This window comes from Tachyglossus aculeatus, chromosome 16, assembly GCF_015852505.1.
Source record: "Tachyglossus aculeatus isolate mTacAcu1 chromosome 16, mTacAcu1.pri, whole genome shotgun sequence".
In the NCBI taxonomy this organism is placed as follows: domain Eukaryota; kingdom Metazoa; phylum Chordata; class Mammalia; order Monotremata; family Tachyglossidae; genus Tachyglossus; species Tachyglossus aculeatus.
In genome coordinates, this window is record NC_052081.1 from 14,538,824 (window position 1) to 14,549,959 (window position 11,136).

General features: G+C 39.4%; 1 protein-coding gene across 1 annotated transcript; it reads right to left on the minus strand.

The window, feature by feature from the left end:
* Positions 1 to 7,693: 7,693 nt before the first annotated feature.
* PDC (phosducin) lies at positions 7,694 to 10,321 on the minus strand. Its single transcript, XM_038757734.1, has 3 exons — positions 10,243 to 10,321; positions 9,408 to 9,556; positions 7,694 to 8,221 (listed from the first exon to the last, which is right to left on the minus strand). The coding sequence occupies exons 1-3, from the start codon at positions 10,301 to 10,303 to the stop codon at positions 7,694 to 7,696; spliced, it is 738 nt and encodes a 245-aa protein (XP_038613662.1). The 5' UTR covers positions 10,304 to 10,321.
* Between the last annotated feature and the right edge of the window lie 815 nt (positions 10,322 to 11,136).

Sequence of the window (11,136 nt, forward strand, 5' to 3'; positions counted from 1 at the left end):
CTACCCCAGCGCTTGGAGCAGTGCGTGGTACATAGTAAGTGCTTAACAAATACCATAATTATTATTATTATGGTTCTAAATAGAAATGAGTGTGATGGAGGGTAAAGACAGAATTGTCTTGCGCCTTCAGTGATCCCCCTTAGTCAATGGTATTTGTTAAGTGCTTACTGTGTGAACTAAGCGCTTGGGTGTGCACAATACGATACATTTTGATTCTGCTGTCCCTGCCCTCAAGGAGTTAAGTCTAGTGGTCTAGAATATGGGTACATGAGGCTCTGGGATTGTAGGGTCACACTGGCTCTCTGAACCCCAGGGAAATTTGCTGGATACATCATGACCCAAATACCAGATTTGGTGAGTCCAATTTAGGAATTTTTTAGCAGATCTAGGCCTTGTTTGCAATTTACATTGTAAGCTCGTTTTAGCCTGATAGCTCACTGCGGGTAGGGAAGGTGTCCACCAGCTCTGCCGTATTTTTATACCGTACTCTTCCAAGCACTTAGTACAGTGCTCTGCACACTTGCCTTATGCCATCGAGTCATTCCCGACTCATAGCGACACCACAGACACATAATAATAATAATAATAATGATAGCATTTATTCTCCCAGAACGCCCCGCTCTCCATCCGCAATCATTCTGGTACTCCAGGTGTGACCCTGAGAGGGGGCTCTCCACAAAGTGCTCAATAAATACTGACTGATTGATTGATGTACCTTTTCTAACTCTGCATTTGTGGTTCTTGTGTGGCTGGGTCACGACTAAGCCATTTATATAGTTCTACACATCCACTTGGTTTTATAGTTATCCTTTAGCTAATGTTTGGGGTTGGTATGGTTCTGTTGAGAAGCTTTGGGATGTTTCTATAAATATAAGTTGAGAAAATAGCAATCTAAGAACCTGGATCCGTGGGAATGATTTCCAAATCAAAGGTCTTGTAAATGGGTATTTTCATTGCTTTAATTGTAATAGTTTGTGGACATAATACTCATATCCATGGGCCTGGAGATGACAGTAATTCTTCTCTGAGGAAGCATAGAATGCAAAGCACTGAGAAGTCCTAAAGTTGTGTTTTGTGAGAAGTGCATGAGTGAGTTCTAGACTGTTCCCAATGAAATTATCTTCTGTTCCTTATAAAACTCCTTGGGCTTTAGGTAGCAATTATTACCCAAATAAATAAATACAGAATGCAAGGACAAAGAACCTGAGAGCCAGAGGATCTGTATTCTAATCCCTGCTCTGGGACTTATCTGCTGGGTGACCTTGGGCAAGCCACTTAACTTCTCTGGGCCTCAGTTATCTATAAAATGAGGATTAAGACCATGAGTCCTATGTGGATAGGGACTGTGTCAACCTAATTATCTTGTATCTACCCCAGTGCTTAGCACATAGTAAGTGCTTAAGAAATTCCATTAAAAAAAAAAGACTGAGTTCTCCATAATAGATTTTGCAAATTTAGAGCATCTATTTTTACTATGAGCATCAAGAGTTTAGCAATGTATATGAATGTACCATATAAGTGTGGGCATTATGCAAAATCAAAGATAACATCGCACTTACAAGAGAATGATTTTGTGTAACAATATGAGATTGTTTCCTACAGAGTTAGTGCCAGAAGGCATAACATTTGTGATGTTAATTCAATCTCCAATTCATTCATTCTATCGTATTTATTGAGCGCTTACTGTGTGCAGAGCACTGTACTAAGTGCTTGGGAAGTACAAGTTGGCAACATATAGAGACGGTCCCTACCCACAGTGGGCTCACAGTCTAGTGAATTTCCAACGCAGTATGTTTGCAGAGATCATGTTAATATTAATATTAGTTTTATTCACAATTAAAGAATATATTCTGAAAACAAAAGGCTCGTTCTTCATATCAGTGAACATCCACTAATATTTTATTTTGGGGGATTCTTTCTCAAAAAAATCCTTGTGTTAAAGTTTTGTAGCTCTGATCAGATTATGTAGTCATTTAGAGCGCCTTCTAAATAAGAAAAAGTACATCAAACCTATGGTTTTAATACAAAAACATGGTTAATATTTTTTAAGCTCTCTTTTTCACCAACTACTAACATTCCCTACCTAAACTGGATTTTTTTTGTATTTTTCAAATGGGATGTCCTTGTGTTTCCAGGATATTAATGTACTGGTTTCTTTGCCAACTTCTTAAAGCTACTGTAAATTGGAAACCCTGTTCTTTCCTATAAAGCAGTTTCCCTCATTAAAATAACAAGATGTGAATGTTTAAATTTGATATTTTTTTAATCATTCAGAATTTTTTTTAGGCAGGGGCCTTAAGCATTCTAGTCAAAGCTTGCCTTTTGTTTAGCTTTTCCTGTTGAACATTGATGAATGGTGTGATCAAAGCTTTGTCTCTGACTTCCATTAGTCACCAGATTCCTATTTGGTGTATGGTTGCTACCATCATATGGACTCTGTATTGGTGACACCTAGTTACTTTTGTTTTGACAATTATGGGTTAAAGAAATTCCTTGGACTAACTTGCTTAAGCTTGCTTGATCTGTCTTTTAAACGATCGCGTGGTGGGTTATTCCTTACAAGTCAAAAGCAGTCCTGAACAAGAGCCCTTTTTAAGCCACTATATTTTTTTTTATTCTTCCCCAGAAAAGAATTTTCTTACATTTCTTCATGCTTTCGTTAGCTCCGCCTTCTTGCTTCCGAACTGCAAAATTATATCACAGTGCAGTTGATGAAGAGTAATAGTGACTTTGAAGAGAACTCATACTGTTAATTACCGATGTAAAATATGATATTGGGATGTATTTGTAGATATAATAATTAAGGTATTTCTTAAGCTCTTACTATGTGCCCAGCACTGTTCTAAGTGCTGGTATTAAGTTGTTTGCCTCCATTCCATTGGAAATGACGCCCATTTTAGGCAGAGCTTCCTATCCCCAGAAAGAGATGGAACGAAAATGAAAAGCGCTGTTAGCAATCGTGTAAGGTTGTCATTGTTTGTCACCCCCTACTCTAAGTGGTAAGATTCTCTTCTAGACTGTAAGCATCTTATGGACAGAGAATTTGCCTGCCAACTCTATGGCATTGTACTCTCCCAAACGTTTAGTACCCAGTAAGTGCTCAATAAAGATGATTAATCCATTTTCCAGAGACAGATCTTCTTTGGGCTGACGGTGTGACAGGCGAGGATATTTCAGCTTCCAAGTTAGCCAGTTGGTGGGGGGATGCCTCTGTTTCGAAAGGGAAAAAGGCAATCTGTATACTCACTTTTTTTAATAAATGATGTCCAGAGAATCCTAAAGGCTTGAAAGAATCTTGAGCAATGTTTAGTCGATCATCTGGTTTTCCAGCGAGAACACACTTTAAGCCATCCTGAATATCTGAGACCCGAAACTGTTTTTAAAAACTTCCTTGCAAAATGTTATGTTATGTTATTGCTCTCAGTGACACCCCAAAGTGTGATATCTGATCTTGAGAAATCCTTTCTCGTGTCCAACATAAATCACTCTTGCTGCCGATTAATTCCATTTACTCTTCTGTCTTGAGGGAAGATGGGGACCAGCTGGTTACTCTCCTTTGTATGACAACTCAGATGTATTGAAAATCATGGTTAATCTTTTCTTCTTCAAGCCCAATTCCCCTTTTTACTTTCCCCCTAGTTCTGTTTTTCATTTCTTTAACCATCTTTGACCCCCTCTTCAAATTATTTTGGTATTTGGAGAACAGAATTGAACTCTACTTCATCGGAAGAAGCGTGGCCCGGTGGAAAGAGCACAGGCCAGGGAATCTGATGACCTGGGTTCTAATCCCAGATCTAACACTTGCTTGTTGTGTGATGCTGTGCAAGTCACTTAGCTCCCCTGTGCCTCAGTTTCCCCAACTGTAAAATGAAGAATGAATACCTGTTCTCCCGCCTACTTAGACTGTGAGCCTCATGTGGGACAGGGACTGTGTCCGATATGATTAATTTGCATCTACTCCAGCACTTAGAACAATGCTTAGCACTTAATTAGTACTTAACAAATAAAATAAAAATAGTAATGACAACAGTAATAATCATCACTATTATTGTTATTATTATTATATTCTCTCCTATTTGGGCTGTGAGCCTTATGTGAGACAAGAAGCAGCGTGGCTCAGTGGAAAGAGCCCAGGCTTGGAAGTCAGAGGTCATGGGTTCTAATCCCGGCTCTGCCGCTTGTCAGCTGTGTGACTTTGGGGAAGTCACTTCACTTCTCTGTGCCTCAGTTACCTCATCTGTAAAATGGGGATTAAGACTGTGAGCCCCACGTGAGACAACCTGATCACCTTGTGTCCTCCCCAGTGCTCAGAACAGTGCTGTGCACATAGTGCTTAACAAATGCCATCATTATTATTATTATGTCTGAGTATCTTGTGTCTACCCCAGCACTTACTACAGTGCTTCATACATAGCAATTGCTGAGTAAATACCATCATTATCATTAAAGGCCTGATAAGAGGTGAGTGTAATTTTAACAAGGTTCCTATACTCTACATGCTTGTTTCTGTGCCCAAGGATCAGGGTTGCTTTTTAAAATTCAGGTCAGTACTGCCGTCCATTATCTGCTTCTTATCCACTATGATCTCCAGATCTTTTTCTGTCTTCCCTCTGACTCAGGTCCATGCTCTTTCCCCTAGGCCATGCTGCTTCTCTATCTAGCCAAAATACTAGTGAAAACACATGTAACGATAAAACTGAGGGTACCCCAAATGCCAATAAAGCTCTGGACAGTATGATAGACTTGTACTTCCCAAGCCCGACTTGTACTTCCCAAGCGCTTAGTACAGTGCTCTGCACACAGTTAACGCTCAATAAATATGATTGAATGAATGAATGAATTTTAGGAAACTAGCATGGATAGCTGACATGAGTTTAATCCAGTTTTTTTTTTTTTGGATTAAGCGCTTATGTACCAGGTACTGTACTAAGCGCTAGGATAGATATGTACAAAGTGGGTTGGACACAGTTCCTGTCCCACATGGGGCTCACAGTTTTAATCAGCGTGGCTTAGTGGAAAGAGCCCGGGTTTAGGAGTCAGAGGTCGTGGGTTCTAATCCTCCCTCTGCCACTTGTCAGCTGTGTGGCTTTGGGCTAGTCACTTCTCTGGGCCTCAGTTACCTCGTCTGTAAAATGGGGTTTAAGACTGTGAGCCCCACGTGGGACAACCTGATTACTTTGTATCTACCTCAGCACTTAGAACAGTGCTTGACACATAGTAAGTGCTTAACAAAAACCATCATTATTATTATTATTTTAAAGATGAGGTAATTGAAGCAAAGAGAAGTTTAGTAACTTGCCCATGGTCACCCAGCAGACAAGTGGAGGAGTCAGGATTAGAACCCAGGTCTTTCTGTCTCCCAGGCCTACACTCTAACCATTAGACAACCCTGCTTCTCAACTTTGTTCTTTCAAACTTTTTACTTATGCTTATAGAGTATTTTTGGGAGAAAAGCTACTATAACAGATTACCAACAAACAATAAATTGGTTGATCAAAATCAGTACATTCAATCATGCTACAACATCATTAGTTCACAACTCAGTGAACTTAACAGCCATTGATAAGACAAACAAGGTACTAATTGTAAGTAAGTGTGACCATGGACCTCATTAACTTTCTACTCCCTACAAGGGTAAAAACAGCCAAAAATCCCCAGAAACCCTAGGATTATTTTTTTCCAATTATGAACCATCTCTGGTCCTGGAAACTATCTCTAGTTGAATAGAGAGTCAGCCCAAAATAATCGGTGATTCAACAGTTTGTCTCTATTTGATTGGACAGAATCAGGCTATATTTTGATTCCAGACAGTCAAAGAATCAAGACGAGTTGGTTACAGTATAAAGGAAAATAATCTCCAGTTGGAAAGAAGGTATAAATCTGGAAGGGAAAACCAAACCTGACTGATTTGGTAATTGTAGACAAATGAAGGGATTAGCAATAATGGTGGTATTTGTTAAGTGCTTACTCTGTGCCAGGAACTCTACTGTCGATGTAAATACAAGCTAATCAGGTTGGTCACAGTCCCTGTCCTGCAAGGGGCTCACAGTCTTCATCCCCATTTTACAGATTGCACACTGCAAAGTGAAGGAGCGCAGATTAGGCTCCAAGTCCTTCTGACTCCTTAACTCATGCTCTATTATGTTTGCCAATGAGTAAAGTTTGATTTTTGATAGTGTTGGTGACTGGTGATTTTTGGTGATTTTTGATGATGACCATTAATATTCTGATTAATGGTAACTTGGCAGAGTGAAAAGTTTTAGGAACTAGGTAACTTCCTTACACAAGGGTTGAAGGATTTTTTTTTTCGCTTATTATATATGATAAACTTTCAAAAATAGCTAAGCTGTGTGCTCTAGTCTAAGCTTTGGCCTCTTCCCCGCAAAATCTCCGAACTAGAAATTAGAAGTGCAATGAATAGGTAGCAGCTGAATATTTTGCATTACATATTTTGTATTTCAGGTATCACAGTTCCTTAAAAATTGGATAGTTTGAAGTCTTCAGCAAAACTAACCTTTAGTTCAGAAGAAAGGCAAAAGTATATGATTTCTGGGATTGAAATGTTAAAATCAACAAGTGATTTTCATAGTTTTGTTGTTCAAAAACCCAGTTCAGTAGTGTCTGCATTATGTAATTATAATAGTCTGATGATGTGCCTATCAGCACATTTTAGTGGTAAAGGTAATTTCTGAGAGTTGCAAATGCTTCTTCACAGCTGCCTTTTATGAAACTCGGTTTCCAATTCCCCACTTAACAACACTGCTTACCAATGGGATTTTTAAAAAGCTATTTTTACCTAGGATAGAAGGGTGTGTGATTTGACATGATAAAAGTAGATTTTACATGAAAAACTAATTTCTCTTGAAGCTTTATTCTGCATTACATAAGCAAACAGTAATTATGTAGCAACATAGAATTCTTAAGCAGTTACACTTATGACAGAACTAGAGAAGATGGATTTTTTTGTAGCAGAAAATATTTAGTGCTTGGCACATAGTAAGCATTTAACAAATACCATTATTATTATTATTTAGGTTAGCTATTAGGAAGCACTTCCAGTAGATTAATTAACTATAGAAGCTGGTTACCTGAGGGGGTTATGGAAACTCCATCTATTGAAATCTTAGAAAACAGGACAGATTTTTATCTGTCTGAAATGGTTGAGATAAGTCTCTCTGAAGGACATAGGAATGGACTGAGTAGTGACCTCTGAAGTTGACCTTCTTGATTTACAATTCTCTGATTTCACAGCAAATAATTTCTGCTTCATCAAAATGGTGAAGTCAGGGGAATGTTGTTTTTAGATACAGGTTATGAGAATGGGAACTAGCATTTTTGACAAGAACGCATTTCAAAACTCCCAATTTGCCTGTAATTTCTTAGGATGTTTTTGAACAAAAAATTAGAATGCATCTTATTTCATTGATTGCATCAGAAATTGTATCAGAGCTTTCTATCTGATCAGACTGTAGCTGCCAACTACATAGCATAAAATAAGTGATTTAGATGTAAATAAGCTTGACAGACTTAAGGTGAAGAAATGCACATAATCCTAGATAGCATTTCCATATGGCAGTTTTTATACATATACCAACCCAAATGATCATGCACTGAGAGATTTCCCTAAAATAATAGGGCTGCAACTGATAAAATGGAAAAGGGATATGGGCGAAATGGAACTGTTAAATTTTAATTACTCAGTATCTTCCTCTTCTATGTTGGCATTCTGTACTGTTGGCATTTTTCTTTCAGGGAGTAATCCATATTCATTGAGAAAAGACTCTACATCCCCGGCGAAAAACTCTTCACCCAGCTGTTCCGTAACACTAATAAAATTGCTCAAAAGCTCTCCAGCCTTGTACACCAGCAGCGTTGGGAGGACGCCTGAGGAGAAGCGATCCCCTGCCCCTGTGTTCGAAGCCTTAATCTTACAGAACCTCAAGGTGGGATATTCTGTGGCCAGGCTAGCTAGACTGCTATTCAGTGCTTCGCAGCCCTTGACGTCATCTTCATAAATGTGCACAATGACCATAGTGTTTTTTTGCTCCTTCTCAACGGCCTCCAAGAACTGCTCCCCGCTCTCTAGCTCGTATAAGAATCCGTACTTTGGTCCGAAGCTCAGCTTCTGGTGCATATTGTGCATGCATTGCCTGCGATACTTTTGTAGGCGCCGCTCATCCTCTTTTTCTTGGTGGATTAGCTCGTATTCCTGAATGCTCATCTGTGAAGTCAGAAAGCCAAATGTTACTGGAAGAGGGGAAGCTACCAGGCCGTCAGGCCCAGCTAGGTGGCTGGAGTGTTGAAGATAAGGGGAGAGTGTGTGTGTGTATTGGGGGGAGAGAGTTCCCTTGCATCTTTTAGAGTGTGAGCCCACTGTTGGGTAGGGACTGTCTCTATATGTTGCCAACTTGTACTTCCCAAGCACTTAGTACAGTGCTCTGCACACAGTAAGCGCTCAATAAATACGATTGATTGATTGATTGATCTGAGGGTGGTGTTCCCCATCCTATGAACGTGGAGGAAAAGGAAAGTGTTTTGTCATGCTCATCCTCATGGGATTGAGGGAATTACTTCATCTTGGGACCTGAATTCTCATTCTGATTCTGCCACTTGTCTCATGTGGAAACCTTGGGCAAATCACTTGACTTCGTTTCCCCCTTAGACTTTGAGGCCATGTGGGTCAGAGCCTAGGTCTGATCTATCTATATCGTATCTATCCTCGTGATCAGGAAGTCCCTTGGGGATAGGGATGGTCTATACCTACTCTGTGGTATTGTACTCTCCCACCACTTAGTACAGAGCCCTGCACAAAGTGCACCACTTAATAAACATCATTAATAATAATAATAATAATGACATTTGTTAAGTGCTTACTATGTGCCAAGCACCGCTCTAAGTGCTGGGGAGGTTACAAGGTGATCAGGTTGTCCCACGGGGGGGTTCACAGTCTTCATCCCCATTTTACAGATGAGGTAACTGAGGCACAGAGAAGTTGTGACTTGCCTGAAGTCACACAGCTGACAAGTGGCGGAGCTGGGATTTGAACCCATGACCTCTAACTCCAAAGCCTGGGCTCTTTCCACTGAGCCACGCTGCTTCTCATTGATTGATTACCCCAGTGCTTAGCATTATGCTTGGCACATTACAAAAAATTATTAGTATTATTATTACTGCTACTACTACTAACCTGAACATCATCCCTGAAGATGTGATATTAGATTTGATGGGAACAGATAATTGTAAACACATTCAAATTGCCATTACATTCTAGTTAATGACATTGTTAGCCCACACAACCCCATTCCTTAATGTGATGTTTTTCAAGAAACGTTCCAGGTTCCGTCTTATTCTAGAAAAGCCTCCCAATCCTTCCTTCCACAGCAAGATTTTCTCTTTGCTCTACCGACCTTTCTGCGGATTCTTTCTCTTGAGTCTTTATTATCTCTTCTTTGCGGTGAAGACAACTGTCTAAGAATCTCCTTCTTGCTAGGAACTGAATCACTGTCTTCACTTTCCAACTTGAACTTTCTCCAGTCGTTGATTACTCCTTTGGGGCCTGAAATAGAATGGTTTATGTTTGTATTTACCTGTTCTTAGTTCTAGGATATCTTACACATTTGAAGTGTACTTTTGCATTATAAGAGAAAGCAATGGATTTTCTCGCTTGTTTGAGTTCGGTGTTTTGATCGTCTCACAGATAAAGTCTCCCACTCAAGTTTTGGCAAATCGTTCCCCAAATTTCTGCAACCTTGATCATCTGTATTAGGTCTCCCAGGGTATGAATTGGTGTCAACTTGGAGGGAGGGAATATTTAAAAATCATTTTAGTTTGGCTGGTGACTGGAATTTTAAAAAAAAAAATTGAGCCGCTATTTCTGGAGGAAGTTGGTAATGAGTCCCTGATGCAAAGAGTGAGATCATTTTAAGATCCTGGAGAAAAATTAGAGATCCAGCCCACGAGTTATAACGTAGGCAAGGAGCAGTTCGATAATTATAAAGATGTTAAAGAACCAGGGGAGATAACTGGGGAAGGAAATGATTTATTTCAACTGGAATTTCAGAGAGATGATTTGGGCTTGAAGTAGGGAGACAATAGACTGTGAGCCCATTGTTGGGTAGGGATTGTCTCTATCTGTTGCCGAATTGTACTTTCCAAGCACTTAGTACAGTGCTCTGCACACAGTAAGCACTCAAGAAATCCGATTGAATGAATGAATGAAAGCAGACGGAACAGTATACTTACCTGTGTGTGTAGCCTGCCCTTCAAAATCCTCTTCTAAACTGGGGTTATTTGTTTCATCCATTTCGTCAACTCAATTTGACAGAATCTACAGTCAATGAAGAAATATTGAATTTTATATTCTGTAACTATATATGTGTCACATGTAAATTTCTGATACTCTCAAGTACTAGAACAAGTTAATAACTGTCATTAGGCGAAATAATTTTAGTTACGACTCTTTACTTTGTCTCCTAAAAATACGTTGTTGTTGAAGGTGCCAGAATCAGGAGTTTAATATAATGCATTTTTTCCCGTAAATATATGATATTCTTGTCTGAAGCTACATTATTCAGAGATATTTTTAAATACTAGGTAATATATTTTCAGAAAGTTTTCTTTCAACAAGTGGCTTTCTGACATAGAATATTGGCAACCAACTCATTGAAATCCAGTTTTCCCAATAGATAGATAGATAGATATAGATATTTATTAAGCGCTTACTATGTGCAAAGCACTGTTCTAAGCGCTGGGGAGGTTACAAGGTGATCAGGTTGTCCCACGTGGGGCTTACAGTCTTAATCCCCATTTTACAGATGAGGTCACTGAGGCCCAGAGAAGTGAAGTGACTTGCCCAAAGTCACACAGCTGACAATTGGCGGAGCCGGGATTTGAACCCATGACCTCTGACTCCAAAGCCCGGGCTCTTTCCACTGAGCCACGCTGCTTCTCCTGACTGCTCTGTGATCAAACTTCTTTAAAACTTTTCTTAGAGAAAGATCACCATTCAAGAAACTATTCCTAAAATCCTAAAAAAACAACAACAACTAAACAAAACATGGTGTGGAGAAGACATTTTCTTATTTGCATAGCACAATTCGCTGAGGTTACAGAAAGCTTATTTTTCCATTCAGTTTT

Excerpts from the sequence above, each read along its gene's own strand:
- PDC (XM_038757734.1), bottom strand. The coding sequence starts at position 10,303 with ATGGATGAAACAAATAACCCCAGTTTAGAAGAGGATTTTGAAGGGCAG. Across the intron at positions 9,557-10,242 it reads AGGGCAGGCTACACACACAG|GCCCCAAAGGAGTAATCAAC; the intron begins GTAAGTATACTG and ends ATTCTATTTCAG. Across the intron at positions 8,222-9,407 it reads GAGAAAGAATCCGCAGAAAG|ATGAGCATTCAGGAATACGA; the intron begins GTCGGTAGAGCA and ends CTGACTTCACAG.